The sequence below is a fragment of the Pimephales promelas genome, chromosome 24, assembly GCF_988280905.1.
Source record: "Pimephales promelas chromosome 24, fPimPro1.hap1.1, whole genome shotgun sequence".
Classification (NCBI taxonomy): Eukaryota; Metazoa; Chordata; class Actinopteri; order Cypriniformes; family Leuciscidae; genus Pimephales; species Pimephales promelas.
The window spans coordinates 25,831,265-25,848,664 of NC_142792.1; the positions used below are offsets into that span (position 1 = coordinate 25,831,265).

General features: G+C 41.9%; 1 protein-coding gene across 1 annotated transcript; it reads left to right on the forward strand.

Annotated features, from left to right (window-relative positions):
- The first annotated feature begins 5,326 nt into the window (after nucleotides 1-5,326).
- Nucleotides 5,327-14,708, forward strand: LOC120473741 (uncharacterized). The gene is made up of 4 exons (XM_089126933.1): nucleotides 5,327-6,072; nucleotides 6,180-6,230; nucleotides 6,328-6,459; nucleotides 14,094-14,708. The coding sequence occupies exons 1-4, from the start codon at nucleotides 5,364-5,366 to the stop codon at nucleotides 14,393-14,395; spliced, it is 1,194 nt and encodes a 397-aa protein (XP_088983059.1). The 5' UTR covers nucleotides 5,327-5,363; the 3' UTR covers nucleotides 14,396-14,708.
- The last annotated feature ends 2,692 nt before the right edge of the window (nucleotides 14,709-17,400 follow it).

The following is a 17,400-nucleotide window of genomic DNA, read 5'->3' on the forward strand; positions in this document are numbered from 1 at the left end:
ACCCTACAATCCACCACGTTCCTTAAGATCACTAAATTCAAGGCTTCTGGTCATTCCTAGGATATCGAAGTCCAGTAAAGGAAGGAGGGCGTTCTCACATTTAGCTCCAAAACTCTGGAATAGCCTTCCCGATACGGTCCGAGGCTCTGACTCGCTGATACAGTTTAAAACTAGATTAAAGACGCATCTCTTTAGTCAAGCATTCACATAATGCTTACCTTTTAGTCCTCTGTTATGCCATACGGAACCGTTTGCCACTGAAACGCATTTCCGCGACAGTGGGCCTCGACAGCCTTAGTCAAACGGGTCGGCGCGTATGGTTGGGTTGCGTAGAGTTCAGGTTACGGAGAGTTTGTGAGATAGTGGTTTTCTAACACCGACTCCCATATAACGGAAATCATTATGAACATCAGCTATGCTAATTATTTCTCATCTGCATTATTTCCCAACGCTTGTCCCGAGAAAAATGGCGTTCGTCAGGTCCAGTTTTGTGTCCAGCCTCTCACAGGAATTTCGGATGCCCCAACGCCTGTGGTGAGAGGACCAGCGCCTGTGAAGAGACGACTCAACGCCTGCGATATGTTATGGCGCCGTTTTATTCATAAACAATATTTATATTTAATATTTATATATAAACAACATGAATGTAAGCCAGAGGAGAACTGGCCCCCGACTGAGCCTGGGTTCTCCCAAGGTTTTTTCTCCATCCAATCTGATGGAGTTTTGGTTCCTTACCACTGTCGCCTTGCTTTTGGCTTGCTCAGTTGGGATTATTTAGTGTTTAGCAATGTTGTTGATCTGTGTTGTGCTACTTTCATGCTATCACTGTGAAGCTGCTTTGATACAATCTGTATTGTGAAAAGCGCTATATAAATAAATGTGACTTGACTTGACTTGACTTGTGTCTGTGGGACACCTTGATGTGAAAACCAGATCAGAAGATGGGCAACGGCCATGCATTGTGTATTTTCCCACTGAATGCTGAATAGCCCGCTGTGAAGAGACATGTAGTGAATGTGTAACTGACTGCTTTGCAGTGAAGAGGACTACGTGCCTGTATACTCACACCTGACTGCTATGCAGAGGAGACCTCCAGCCATAAGTTCTCTGTCTGTCTAAGAAGAAGAAGAGGAATATGTGCTAAGACGAGGATTGTGTTTGTATGCCAGAGGATACGTACCTGTATATTCACCTGTCTGCTATTCAGTGAAGTTTCCCAGCTGTAAGCTCTGTCTGTCGGCCCTCCAGAGAAGAGGATGACGTGCCTGTATACTCACACCCGACTGCTTCACAGTGGAGACCTCCAGCCGTGAGTTCTCTGTCTGTCTAGGAAGAAGAAGAGGATTATGTGCTAAGACAAGGATGGTGTGTATGTATGCCAGAGGATACGTGCCCGTATACTCACCTGTCTGCTTCGCAGTGAAACCTCCAGCCTGCAACCGAAATGAAGAAGTGCTTTAAGTTCCCCCTGAGAGACTACCGGAGAGATGGACACAAAGCAGCCCTGACCCTGCATAAAGACCATTTTTATTCCTAATAAAAACCTGGTTTTAACTGTTCTCCTCTTGTCTGTCCTCCTTGCTCCATCCTCTGTCAGGCTCCCCAAGGGTGGTGTGGGTTTTGAGGGGCGGGTGCAGGTCAGGTTGGCCCGTCCCGACCTGTGACACCTACTTCAAACATTCCGGCCTGCAAGTGAAACTGAGTAAGTCTCTAAAGCAGGCAGTGGAAACGTGATGGAATTCTAATTTTGAAATGCTAGATTCTGTGTTTCAACAGTATGATGACATTGCAACAATCCTGTTGGATAATAAACAGTATGACAAAGTAGTGTGCATTGACAAGAATATTCTTAAAACCCTGGTGACTTTTTTTAAGCCGTTCAAAGACGCAAACAATGACTTGGAGTCAGACAATACAGCTCTGAGTGCGTCTCTAGTACTTTCATGGTCTGTAAAACTAAGAAACCACTGCGAGGCAGCCAGGACTGACTGCATTCTGAGTGAAATTGCATCCACTTGTCTGCAACGTATGGACGAACTAATGTCACAGAAAAGTTTGGCACCAAATGGAATTCATATGCTCTACAAAATAGCTACATTCCTCACTCCCAAACTGCATCAGTTAAAAATGATTGATGATAATGAAAGACAAGCTGTGATCCATGCCGTCAAAGTGCTAGTTAATGAGTAGGGGTTTGATGAGGATAACACAGAGGAAAACCTACAACCACCGCCAGCAAAAAGGACTTTTCAAGACTTTGTGGAATGGGAAGATGCTGATGATACCATAGACAGCGACGTGTCATTCGATTCCCAAATAGTGAGATATTTAAAGTAGGAACGCTCATTTCGGTTATTTTTTCCCGACCGACAACCGGCGCTCGTTAATCGATTATTAACCGTTAACTGATAAGGTTATTGAATTGGCAATAAAAATAAAATTGACGCGTATCTGTAACCCGTTAAAAATAAAAACAATTTTATTTATTTATCTAAGGGTTTATTTTAATGTGTAAAGTGCAATCAGCAGCATAAAGAACAGATCAACAACTGAACCTGGATTCAGATCAAATTTTGTGTCAACAGAGGGAAAAAAATACAAAAAACTTAAAATATATCTACACTTAATATATATTTTTAAACTTAAATAATTAACAAATTAACATGACAAAAAGAAAACAATAAATCCATTTAAACAGATAGGCTAAGATTTTTCATTAAATAAAAATAGCAGGCATACCTCAATCCACAACGTGTCTATTTTTTATTCAAAAAAAGCAACATGTCAACGTGATTTTTGGGGTTTGGGGTTAGTCTGGAGCATAGCCTGTTGACGGTTAGACCCGCGGCAGAAAACACCCTCTACGATGGGACAGATGTCCCGGGAATACACAGGTAACGTCTCGAGTGGCCAGCTTCAGGAAGCGCGTCTCATTTGCTTTCCACCAGTCAAGAGGATTAATATCCAGAGATGGAGGATTGTCTCTCATGTAGATGTCAACCTCTTCTGAATAATCAGTGGCTTGACGAGGGGTGCTGTAGTCATCTCCCAAGAGCATCATCATGGCGTTACTTTGGCTGCGGTCTTTATCTCCAGCTTGGGTAGCAGACACCGCTGTCTCATCTTCCGCATTGGCCATTTCCAAAGCAGCACACATTTCAATAAGTTTTGCTTTTGCGCAAATGCTTTTGCGCAAATTAATGCAAAACAACAACAATAGCCTAAAAGTAATAATAATAATAATAGCCTAATAATAATAACTACCTGCATGCGGTCACTTAAGGATTGCCAAACTTTTGCCTTGAACTCTGTCATTCTGTGGCCGTCATCCTCGGCTCTCATCAGGTGTGTGTTCAGCAGGCTAAAGGTGATGGGGTAAATGTTGGAAATTGAAACATTCTTTTCTGATGACATTATGGTGGTTGTACATTTTAAAGTTTCCAACACGGGTGTAATCTCCTCCATTATTTGCCAGTGTTCGTCTCGTATCTCCAGGGTTCTGGCATCTTGCAGCCTTGTAACCGTTCAGTCAGACAGAACAGCTCTAACAGCCCACATTTGTTCGAGAAGACTTCCGAACATGTCACACACCGAGTTCCATCTTGTTTTACAAGACCGAATGAGCTTGTGTGTCGGAAGTTTCATTTGTGATTGTTTATCTTCCAGTGCCTTGCATGCAGGGGTGCTGTGGTTAAAATGCCTAACCAGGCGTCCAGCTGCAACGATGACCCGATGCACGAACACATTAAATCCATCATTTATAGCTAGCTGTAATGTATGAGCAAAACAGGGAACCGACTCCCAGTTCACCCGTTCTGGAGTGTTTGCAGCCACAATGTTGCGTGCATTATCATGAACACATGCAGATACTTTCCCCATTAAGTCCCCATGTCTCCACCGCATCAATTAGTTTAGCTGCAAGGTTCTCAGCTGTGTGTCTGCTAGGCATACTCTGTGTTAGAAGGACAGCTGAATTAACTTGCCAGTCTTCATCGATGTAGTGACACGTTATTGTTATATAGCTCTCCGTTGTGAGTGCTGTCCAGCAGTCAGTCGTAAGGGCCACACACTTTGTGCTTTCGAGTTGCGATTTAAGCGATTTTTTTCTCTCCTCATAGCGGCCTTCAATTCTACGGGTGACAGTGGATCTTGATGGGATTTCGTAATTGGGCTCAACATAGCCCAGTAGCTCTTGAAAACCTTCACCACAGACGACACTTATGGGCAAAGTGTCTTTTACAACCATAGAACAGATTCTCTGCGTTATCTCCTCAGATCGCCGTGCATCGCATCTTCTCCCTGATAACATGGCGGGGAGAGTTTGTCGCCCTTCATCACACGATGCTTGCGGATGTTTGCTTCTTAAATGGTACTGCATCGTACTTGTACTACTGCTGTATTTTAAAAAAGCGCAGCATATTTTACAGGTAACCTCGTCGTCGCCCTTTTTGTTAAAATGGTCCCACATAGTGCTTCTTTTCGATCGCTTCATTTTGCTTGCTCGGTAAAAAATGTCTGCAGGCACGCGTGTAGTTGCGCGTGTCGATGCGCGATGGGCCCTGTGAGTTGATACATAGTTTTAACTATATAGTAAAACGTAAATAGGCCTAGTTTTGTTTTTTAAACCATGCAGCAAAAAAAAAAAAAAACACTTTTAAACCGTTTAACTGACAGTATTAATCGGTCAAAATTTTTACTATCGGTTAACGGTTAAACGGTCAAAATGAGCATCCCTAATTTAAAGATCAAGTTGGATGGATTACAAGCACACTGACCCGATGATGTCCTCCATTGGTGGAAAAGACGATGTCAAGAATTTCCGAGTTTAAGTAAAGTAACACGGCATGTACTTTGCATTCCAGCTTCCAACGTACCATCGGAGAGGGCTTTTGCGGTTGGGAGCGGGACGAAACTTGATTGTTGCGGACTGGAACGGGAAAAAAACTTTTTTTTTTTGCGGGAGGGGGCGGGAGTGGGACAAAATCTTGCGGGAGCTTGAAAAACCCGTCCCGCGCAAGTCTCTAGATAATACAATCCATTTTCAAGACCAGCTTCTTTGATCCCCTCACGTACAACAAGGATACAAAGATGCCGACCACTGATTTACATAAAGATTTAATAGTAATACTTTGAGTCTATTTTCTGTTGAGATCAACACAGTGTAACAATGGATAGATGGATAGAGATAAACATGTACTGAACCCTGACATTCCTTTGATTATGATTAACAATTAACTTGAACTACTTCTTTATCTGGAGCAATATAAATCAAGTACAAAAGACAGTAAATCAGGACTCTATAAAAGGAATATGCGAGGCTGTGAGGATGAAGAGCAAGAGCTGGAAACAAACATCAGTGAAGAATGAAGGGTTTAGTCTGTTTACTGCTGCTGTTGGAAACCTTTTTGTGTGTCGTACAGCATCAGGTAGATGGAGGACTCAATGAGAATGGGATCAGTCAACAGCTCAGATCTGAGGACGGAGGACAGAATCCACCTCAAACAGACACTTTGAGAGATGAAGCTTCAACTGACAGCCGACAAAACTACCAACTGTTCTTCACTGACATCCATGCAGCGCTGAGAGAACTGACCGCCACAGTTACAGAGCAGAAAACCATCATCAGAGAACTGACCACCACAGTTACAGAGCAGAAAACAAACATCAGAGAACTGACCACCACAGTTATAGAGCAGAAAACAAACATCAGAGAACTGACCACCACAGTTACAGACCAGAAAACCAACATCAGAGAACTGACCGCCACAGTTACAGAGCAGAAAACAAACATCAGAGAACTGACCACCACAGTTACAGAGCAGAAAACAAACATCAGAGAACTGACCGCCACAGTTACAGAGCAGAAAACCAACATCAGAGAACTGACCGCCACAGTTACAGAGCAGAAAACACACATCAGAGAACTGACCACCACAGTTACAGAGCAGAAAACAAACATCAGAGAACTGACCGCCACAGTTACAGAGCAGAAAACCATCAACAGAGCTTTAGAGACACAACTGAGGGAACAACAGACGTTTATCTTTGAAGAGATGAACAAGAAAAATGATGGTACCTCAACAAAACATTCTTCTGTCATGTTTGTGTATAATGTGTAAATTTTGTATCTAGTACAATCAGTGTAAATGTCATTTAACAAATTCTTTATTCCTTCACAGAAATCTCAAATCTTACTTTGGGTCAAGTGGAGTTGAGAAAGGAAAATAGAGGTGAGAGTGTGCTTGAATTATGTCAAATTCAGTGTATACATTCTGAGTGTAATAGAGTGTAATATATCACAATATTGTTTATGTTTTTCAATAACAGACAGAGAAATAGCTTTTTCAGCTTCACTAATGCAATCTGGCAGTGGAGATATTGGTCCTTTTACCAATGAAATCACACTAACCTACAGGAACGTCTTCACAAACATAGGGAACGCCTACAACCCAATCACAGGTAATGATCAATGAAATGAGTCATAAAACTCAGTTTATAGTAACGAAAACCCTTCTGCTCCTTTAAGACCTCTCTGCAGTTGTGTAATGTGTATCAGAGAATTAAAGGTGAACTCCAGCGCAAAATGAACTTTTGGTCTAATAAAACATCGGTACCTACTCAACCTTTCTCTGAGATTTGTTTTCATTATAATCAAATGTAAAGCGTTTTATTTTTAAAAACTGTGCAGTGTATTACGCTAGTAAATGGGGGCATCTAATGTATCGAAAGTAAAAAGAAATCACTAGTTAATACCACTAACAAGGCTCAAAATAGCCCCATACTAACACAGTAACATAAGAGTCCCTAAATACAAAACGGAGCATTGAGAACTTTGTAAGTGTACAGACCAGTGGCGTAGGGAGAAATTGTGTTTTGGGTGGGCCAGTGAAAATGTGAGTGGGCCTATAGGTTTTCATAGAAAAAAAATACTTCAATAATAATTAACTTTAGAGAGTAGAAAAATTAATAGACAAAGTGCAAAAACAGTAACACCTTTATATTCGGCAAATCATCATGTTCAACCAACAGAGCTCAATAAAGGCTGGACAAACCAGTGTGTAGACAACGTGTCTATTTTATTCAGGCTAGTCACCAGTGCAAATTGTGCGTAGGTAGAAGAAGAAGACCGAGGAGGAAAATGCTCCAATTCAAACACTTTACTAAAACTCAAAACAGCAAACAGGTACGGGTATAGGCAGGAATACAGGATGAAACACTCTCTGACGCAAAGTAACATAGACAACGACCGACAAGGACTGAATGGAACAGAGGGAACTAAATACATAGATGAATCAAACATAATGATGTGAAGACAGGTGATACTGATGAACAAGACGAGGAACAGGTGGCTGATGAGGGAGTGAGTTCGGGAGTAGAGACAAGAGGATCCTGGGAAGTGTAGTGCAGATGACGAAGACAGACTGGTGCAGACGAAGGACTGTGACACAAATACAGTTCACCCGAAAACAAAGTAAGCTAAAATAATAATATCGCAGTTAGATCAGCGGGTAAACCCACGTCAGGCAGACCGGGAGAGAGGGAGAGAGAAGCGGCCGCCGCCAGCACCTGACTAGTCTTGTTCTTGTGGGTTAATAAGTCTGAAGAACTGGCTGGGTGGACTCGAGGCAGTGGCGTGTCTTCTTCCTCAACTCTCGCTTTTTCCAAATAGCACATTAAAGAAAGTTGTTTAGCCTTTATTGTGGCACCGCCGAGAGTTTTCCTATCGGAACCCCCAGCAACCATAGCAACCAATGACTTTCCGGAGGGAGGCTTTCTACAACTTGCTTCAACAGTTGCATTTTTATTCGGCAAAACGAATTAAACATACACATCATTCAACAATAAATCAGGTATATTTTCATATATTTCCATTAAATACATTTGAATTATAAAAATAAACTAAAAATGTATTTTTATCAAACTTGCCTGGGCGGGCCAGTGAGTAGTGTGGGTGGTCCAGTGCCGCCCTGGCCCAATACTGGCTACGCCCCTGGTACAGACCGTTTAATAAGAAGATACTTTATAAAGACAGTCCACTCAGTGTATACAGGCAGCGCCATCTTTGGAAAACAGTCTCGACAAGTCGAACCATGAACAACGTTCATACAGTTCAGAAATTTACTGAACTTCATACAGTTCAGCTTACTTGGCACGCCGTTCGTGATTCGACTTGTCGAGACTGTTTTCCAAAGATGGCTCCTGCCTGTATACAGAAAGTGGACTGTCTTTATAAATTATCTTAATTAATGGTCTGTACACTTACAAAGTTCTCAATGCTTCGTTTTGCATGTATGGACCCTCATTATCTTACTGTATTAGTGTGGGGCAATTTTGAGCCTTGTTAGTGGTATTAACTAGCAAATTATTTTTTCTTATTAAATGCCCCCATATACTAGCATTATACGCTAAACGGTTTTTATAGATAAAACTCTTTACATTCGATTATCATGAAAACAAATCTCAGAGAACGGTCGACTAGGTACCAATGATTTATTTAAAGGGGTCATGACATGAGAAACGTCTCGGGTTATGACTATAACCATTGTTCCCTGAAAAGGGAACGAGACACTGCGTCGATAAAATCGACTCTTTGGGGACGCTCTCTAAGCGTGCGCCTCTGAAGTATGAATGAAACTAATCCAATCCCGATTGGTGTTGCGTCGTGACGTAACATGTGATGGCATACCCGGAAGTATATAAGTGACGCTGTCACAACACACACTAGCGTCACGATGAAGCACGGCGCTCAAAGGCCTAAAGGGGCGTGGCAACACGACGCAGTGTCTCGTTCCCTTCTCAGGGAACAAGGGTTATGGTCATAACCCGAGACGTTCCCTATCGAGCGAACTCAACACTGCGTCGATAAAATCGACTCTTTGGGGAACGAATGCCCACTAGGCCACGCACCGAATAGGCCTGCCCTGGAGTGAAACTGTATAGGCACTCAGCAAGGAATGAGCACGTGTGCACCGGGCGTACTGGGAAGATGGAGACTGTAAAATCTGATGAAAGTATGTGGGGTTGCCCAGCCGGCTGCCTCACAGATCTCCTGCAGAGGTACTCCCGAAAGAAGGGCCCTAGATAAAGCCATGCCTCTAGTTGAATGAGCCCTTAAGGCCAAAGGTGAAGGCACACTGCGCAGCCTGTAAGCCTCAGTAATAGCCTGGACAATCCAGTTACTTATAGTTTGTTTGGTTGCCGGGAGCCCCCTCTTAGGTGACCCAAAACATACTAACAACTGGTCCGACCTTCTCCAAGAAGAGGACCTCTCAAGGTATAAGCTCAAAGCTCTGACGGGGCAGAGCAAGTAAAGCCTCTCTTCTTCCGCTGACACATGAGGTGGAGGATGGAATGCCTGAAGGACTATAGAACGAGCCGTATTTCATGGAACTTTAGGCACGTAGCCCGGACTCGGGTGCAAAAAGGCCTTTACTCTGCCAGGGGCAAACTCCAAGCAAGCCGGCGTTACTGCCCGGGCTTGGAGAATTGCCAAGAGAAAAAACATTTTCAGTGTTAAGTCCTTGGGCTAAGCCGACTCTAAAGGTTCGAAGGGAGCCAGGGATAACCCTTCCAGAACTATTGCCAGGTCCCAGGCAGGAACCCTGGACCTGGTTGCCGGCCTCATCCTCCAAGTACCACGGAGAAATCGAATGACCAACTGGTGCCTCCCCAAAGGCCCATCATATAATGGCGCGAGGAAAGCCAAATTTGGCAGCTACGTACACCTTAAGAGTGGACGGGGAGAGACCCGCAGAGAAACTATCTTGGAGAAAATCCAGAACTGAAGCCACCGGGCAGTTTACTGGATCTAACTCATGTTCTCTATACCAAGTGACGAACACATTTCACTTAAGGCCATATAATCTCCTGGTAGACGGAGCCCTAGAGCTAAGTATGGTTTCAACCACTCCAGCTGATAGACCAGTAATCAGGTACCCCCTGAATACTGAACCCCCTCAGAGGCCAGACCCACAGCTTCCACAGCTCTGGATGAGGGTGGAAGATTGTGCTCTCCGCCTGAGACAACAGATCCCTCCTCAGAGGAATCTGCCATGGCGGAGCTATTAGGAGTGATATTATGTCCAAAAACCATACTCGTGTCGGCCACATTGGGGCAACCAGAAGTAGACTGATGCCCTCCTGACGGACCCTCTCCAGGACTCCCGGGAGCAGAGCGATCGGGGGAAACGCGTACAGGCGAAGCCTTGGCCAGGCCTGTACCATGGCATCCAACCCCAGTGCAGGCTGGATGTGAGAGGGAGAACCAAAGTGGACAGTGGGACGTCTCTCGAGACGTAAACAGATCCACTTCCATTTGTCCAAACCTCTCCAATATCGACTTCACCACCTCCGGATGAAGTCTCCATTCCCCGGGCCTCAGCCCCTGCCTCAACAGGATGTCTGCTCCCTGATTCTGAACCCCCGGAATGTATACTGCCTTTATCGACAGTATTTTTCCCTGGGACCAAAGGATAATTTGATGCACCAGTCTGCACAGAGGGCGCGATTTGAGCCCCCCTTGTCAGTTCAGATAGGCTACCCCTGACATATATTCTGATCGTACTAAGGAAGCTCCTCAAAGCCCTGAACACAGCCATCAACTCTAGGCAGTTTATAGGATAGGAACCAAGGTTTCTTCCATATTTGCAGAGAACGAAGGCACCTGCGCGTTACTCTGATCATGCGAAACAGATTCCCCTTGGGAGAGAATATGCAGACATAAGATATTTATTATTCAGACGTCGAGATAAGTCAGTATACGAATGCCTTGAAGTCTCAGTGGAGCAAGGACTACGTCCATACATTTGGTGAATGTGCGGGGAGAGAGTGCTAGGCCGACCGGAAGAACCTGATATTGGTAAGCTTCGCCCCCAAAAGCGACCCTCAGGTACATCCTGTGACAGGGAAGGATGGAGATGTGAAAATCGTCTTTTAGAGAGGCGTCTTTTAAATCTATCGTGACAAACCAGTCCTCGGACCTGATTTGACTCAAGATTGCAGGAATAGTTAACATTTTGAACCTGAACCTCCTCAGAGATCGGTTCAAAACCCTGAGATCTAAAATTGGCCTTAATTCCCCATCCTTCTTTGAAACTATAAAGTACCGTCTGTAAAACCCGGACTCCCTGTCTACTGGAAGAACTCGTTCTATGGCTCCCTTCAACAGAAGAGTCTGTACTTCTTGTTCCATCACCTGAGCCTGCTCTGAGACCACTGTAGTCTGCACCACCCCAGAGAACTTGGGGGGCGGTGCGCGAACTGCAGTCTGTACCCAGATCTTATTATCTGCAGGACCCATGCAGATATGTTGGGGAGATGATACCACTCTTCTACAAAATCTACTAGGGGTACCAGTCCCTTGAGACTGGCCTCTGGTGTTTGTTGAGCATCTTTCTTGATTCCCTGAAACGGAATACCGGCAGGTTGTGGTCGATACGGTCTTTGTGACCATAATCGATGCTTTGTTATAACATCTTCGCTGGAAATGGATGCGGCCTGAAGCGTTACTAACGGTGGGCAGTATGCATCCTTTCCAAGGGGGCTCCGCTGTGGGGCAACCAAGGTTGTTCTTCGTTAGATTTTGCCGTAGTCGACTGATAGTCGAACCTTTTTTTTTTTTTAGATAGGTCTAGCAGCTATATTTTTTCCATTTCAAACAAAAGAGTTGTATGTATGCGCATTAGGCTATTCATTATGGGTTTTTTTTCTAAACAGTTAGGTTATGTTTAGGTAGTATTTTTCATGTTTTTATCACGCAATCATGTTTTTGATGCGGCGGTGAGCTTGTAACTTGTAACTTAACGCTTTAGCCTAAGGGTAGCAGCGGCACTGCCGAAAATAAAAAGCTGTCACAAAGAACAAATATAGCAAGGAGACATTTTAATTGTTAAGATAAAGTTGACGATGCTGTGCAATCTTTGCATAGTGCATGTGCCAGAGAGAAATGCACAGTTCATTTCATAAGCAGAGAGCATTACGTTTTCTTTCGTTTTGAATCGTTCTACTTACAAGTAGACATTTCAATGTAGATATAGGTCTAAGTCCTAAGTCCTAAGATATATGTTTCGCACATCGGTGCCTCTGTGCCTTGATTATCAGTAATTGTCTGCTTTTCCTACTTATTTAATAAATCCAGACAATTGGTTGATGAATCATTAATTAAAATCAAGAAAAAATATATAAAAAAATAAATTCACTTTACAGAAAGGCTTTGTGCTTTTTTTGAGATCTGTGAAAGTTTTAAAGCAGTCTTTAAGTGCTGCTTCAGAGTGCTCGTGTCCGTCGAAGAACTGTCACGTCTGTATTTTTTTTTTTTTCTTCTGTGAACATGAAAAATAATATTTTATGTTTTGTGAAAAGAGCCAACCCTTCCTCATCTGATTTGAGCAGTGTAATTCACAGAATTACAAAAAATATATTTTGCCTCCTAAAACTTAAAGATTTTTTGTCACTCATGAATGCCTGTCTATTTCAGGCTAAATATAAAACGCATGTATACCGTATTTTACCGTACCGCACCTTCAATGAATGACCTATTTAAGAACATTTTTCTGTTTTAGAACAGTGATTCCCAACCCCCGGTCCGTGAACACGTTAGTACCGGGCCTTGAAATATTCCCAGATTTTTTTTTCTCCATAATAATATTTGTCTTTTTAAGATGCTTTTTAACATGTCATGTTATTTAATCCAAAACACAAACAATAATTAAATACAAATAAGTAAAAATATAAAAACGTGTTTCTTTGAGCGCCTTCCGATTGCTTAGCAACGCGTCATATCTAAACAGACTGAGCGCGGTGCGTGCATGGCATGCGTGCAGCTAAAGTGACAGAAGTATGCAGAGAGATGAGCGGGCTCAGCAGACTTTAATGGCTAATTTCATTGCGGACAGTTCCGGTAAAAGGAAAGGCGATGACCAACTTGAAATATAGAGAAAGAAAAAGAAAAAGTAGATTAGGTATGGAAATTTTGCTACCTAAAAGTTAAAGATTTTTTGTCACGCATGCATGTCTATTTCCCTCATATTAAATATAAAAACGCATGTCGACTGATAAGTTTCCTTTGTCTGAACTCCTTTATTAATTGAGTATATAAACAGCCTTTTCAATATATTAGTATTAAAATGCATTTTCTGAGAATTTTTTTCTTTCTTTCTGAAAACAAGTTTTTACTGCACATGTCGAAATGTGCGCTCTTTGGTCCATCAGTGCTTGGGTCACCATATGTCGGAAAACATTTGGAATGGGTCAGACATAATTCTGACCAATTATTAATTTTTCTGCGTATCAAATGCACGTAAAAACTAATTTTTGCGTATAAATTGCATGATGATGCACAATGCATGCTAATGCATAATCCTTATTGAATCCTTATGTGAATTTAGGGGGCGGCCGGGGGTGGGGGTTCCAACGTCTATGCACCTGCTAGTGAGTGAGTGCTATGTGAGTTGCTTTTGAAGTAGACCTAATTGAATGGGAGAAAAGAGAAACTTTTTGTGAACCGTTCTGAAAGTTTAAAAAGATTGGTATGCAAGGAGCCTTTGTTGCCACCTAGTTCATTATATGCAAGTAAATTATATCCTGTTACTGTTTTGCACAGTGATATTTTCCGAATCCAAGCGATGCATCTTAAAATTGAAGTATTCAAATTGACAGCTGGTCCCTGGAATTTTTTTATGAATATGCCGGTCCCTGGCACAAAAAAGGTTGGGAACCCCTGGTTTAGTCTACATGTGATACAAAATGATTAACCTAATAATTTATGCATAAGCTGCACTGACGTTGGCCAATCATAACAGTACAGGCGTTAAGACTGAAGTCTTAAAGGGGAAACACCCCAAAACAGACTGTTTGAATCAGAGGGTGAGAAACAGGGTGGGAAAATGTCAAAAATCACTACATTTAAAAAAAATTTACAAAAAACTATAGTAATACTATAATTGCACCTAAGGGAACATAATAAAACAAAACAAATAACCATGTCATGACCCCTTTAACCAAAGGTTAATTTTGCGCCAGAGTTCTCCTTTAAATGTTCTTTAAGTGATCATACAGGAAACATCTGATTCTGTATCTCATGTTATTTGATTTAGGTATTTTCACAGCCCCGCTGAAAGGAGCATACATGTTCAGATTCTCAGTATTTGGTCATGGCCCAACTTCAGCATCTGCAGCCATTTTTAAGAATGGAGAGCATGTGGTTGTAGCCAATGCTCTTCAGGCAAACGATCGGTTAAACTCCTCTAATGGAGTTGTGTTGATCCTGGAGGTTGGAGATGTTGTCTATGTGAGACTTTGGCCTAACAGGAGGATATATGATGACCACAGTAACCACAACACTTTCAGTGGTTTCCTACTGTTTCCCTTAAGAGAACAGGAGCTTTGCAGAATGTGATTCCAATAATTCTGAACCTTCAGCATATGATTTAAGATGAAAATCATGAAGAATCATTAACATATGAACCTGTATTAATTACCACTATTGTCAAATATACAGTTTGGATTGGTGGTATTTGTTTCTGTGTACTGTGTGTGAGTGCTTATTTTAATGTTAATCTGTTAAGGTACCTTTTAACTTTTACTGAAATGATCAACGTATTGTAAATTGTACTTTTGTCTGCTGTCTTGCTGTAAAATTAATTGCCCTTCAGCAAAATAACAAATACATATTGTATAACAATACAAATAAAGTGAGGTTCTTTCTGGCTAAGAACTCCCTGCGCATCCATGCAGCCTAGCATGGATAAAAGCAGCAATGGCCCACCTTAAGGTAAACCGAACAGAGCCAACATCAATGCATGTAAATATCATTAATTCAAGACTTTAAAGTAAAACATAATTCGACAATTTATTCTGATTCAAAGGGAATCAGAATGCCAAATCCTGACTGACAGGAGGAGGACCTGGGAATGAGGAGGGTAATACTATACTACAACAATACTGAACATATTGAACATCCAAACCCCTGGTGACGACGACTCGGTGCAGGAAACCAGGAGAAGGAGAACTTCCTGAGAGAATGCATCAGTTGGGTGGCAGGCTGCTGGAATTAAGTATAAGTGCACCTCAAAATTGAATCAGGACTGCACTGAGGTAGTGCAACACAAAATTACTATTACTATAACAGGCTCAGGTGACCAAAAGCTAAAATGGAAGAAAAGGAAGCCAGCTGATAAGCCTAAAAATACCAAGTAATGTCAATAAAATGCAAAAAAAAAAAAAAAAAAGAAAGGAAAAAAAAAAGCTGCTTTTAGAATTATAAACCCTTGATTTAACAAATCGGAATGCATCTTGAATCTAGTGCCCATAAAAGTATGGCTGAGATGCTCCAGAGGTGTCCTGAGGGCTGCCGGAACTTCATTAAGGCACAGCTGTCAGAAGCAGGGAAAAAAGATAGAGGAAGAAGGTTTGACCGGAAAATGAAGGATCTGGGGCTGCAGCTTTTACACAGCAGTCCAAAGGCGTATCGTCAACTGAGGATGATATTTGCTCTTCCCTCTACAAGAATGCTTATGCGTTATGTCGCTGGACGTGTAGGATATTTCTGTGTAAATACCAATTTATGAAAGTAGACTATTCAACTTTGACCAGTTTCATAATTTGAAGATATAACAGCCTGGCTTCCTGCAGGGAATCATCTCCCAAATAGGGGTCATCACCACCACTATAACCCCTGTGGAAAGAATGTGCACAGTAATCCTGGACGAGATGGCAATCAAAAAACTATTTTATCATGACCGGAGAAATGACGCCATTTATGGCGTATAAGGAACAGCTGCCAAACAAGCAATGGTTATCATGGCTACAGGCCTTTTGGGGAAGTGAAAGCAGGCAACCCATACTTTTAGAAACAGCCTGATCTCATGACATGGTATATGTATGACACGCCATTTCTTATTTCCAATTTTGGCGTGCTATCAACACGCATAATCGCTTTTCAGCGTGTTTATGACAGCCGTTGATAAATATATGACCTACTCCAACCCCATCCCTAAACTTACCCGTCACTGGGGTTAATAGCATTTATGAGTCTTCCCATACCATCCTAGGAAAAAAATATCACTTCCCAGATGTAGATCTACATTTTGCTTCGTTTGGCTCGGACATTTAACGGCATGTACATACACACGAAATCACTCGGACATTTAACGGCACTTAGACATCCACGGATACACACGGATAGCTCAAAATGCGTATAGATAACACGCCACTTGACTTGAAAGTGCCGTGTATGTTTACACAAAAGTCATGATGTCATGTTGTTAGAAAGACATTTGTTTTGGTTAGGGATGCACCAATGCATTGGCTGAACATTGGTAACAGACAATATTTGCCTCGTTATATGCCATCAGCCAATGGAAAATAAAAATGACATTCGCCGATGTTTATATTTGTCATGAACGCTGTGCTCAGGAGAAACTTTTTTCCTTTCTTTTTATTTGGGCGGGGGGAGATACCGAGATGGAAGAGGGACCTGTTTTTGAATGTTATTTTTCAGAAAATAACTTGTCATAAATAAGGATTATGTCAACCAGAAAGTGACATTAAAGGTTGTTTTTGTTTCATAAATTGGTCTGATTGAATTTGTTCTCATTCTAGGATGCTGATCAATAGCCGAAAGAGTTCTATGTTTCAGTGGCATAGGAGAAGGAATAAATGTGATGCGATCTAGGAGAACCCACCACATGGTGAAATTTGATATATTACAGGTTTTGCGATCATATTAAAGCTGGGTTCAAGCCCTTTCCAAATCTCTTTTTTTATTCTTTTATAGTTTGACGATTGAGAGACAAGCAAGATCTTTTAAACGAGCAGCTTCAAACTTTGTTGTTCTCTTGTGCTCCGCATCACACCACACAATAACGCTGGATAAAAACAAATAAATAAAAACTTGTGTCGTTGTAGTTCACCCAGGACTGGACTTTATTCTGTTATGTGGTTTATTTTGATAGGTGAACTGTCTTTGTAGTGTTAAGAGAAGGAGAACTAAATGGCCGTTGTTGTTTTTTTTTGGACCTCCGCTCCGCACGTGTTCTTAAAGAGAAAGATGCGTCTTTTCAGCTTTCCACTATAAATCGAAATTTTTCTGCACTAATCTAGTGAATTTTCCCCAAGATATATTCAGAGATGATAAACAAGATGTTATAGAATAATAATTTATTGAAAGCCAAATTTGACAATAAACTGACATTCAATCTACTTTTAGACTAACTGAAAATGTAATGTAAAGGCAATCAAACGCGAGTTTGACGCACTCACATCAGAATCTGAGGAAGTTTGGGGTGGTCGGGGAAGTGACGTATGCCGCAAAGAGGTCGAATTTTGTAGTTCTTTTTGTGTTCGGGTTCCTACCCGAAACCCGAAGTTACAAAGTGCTAGTAAAAGCGATAAAGACACCTT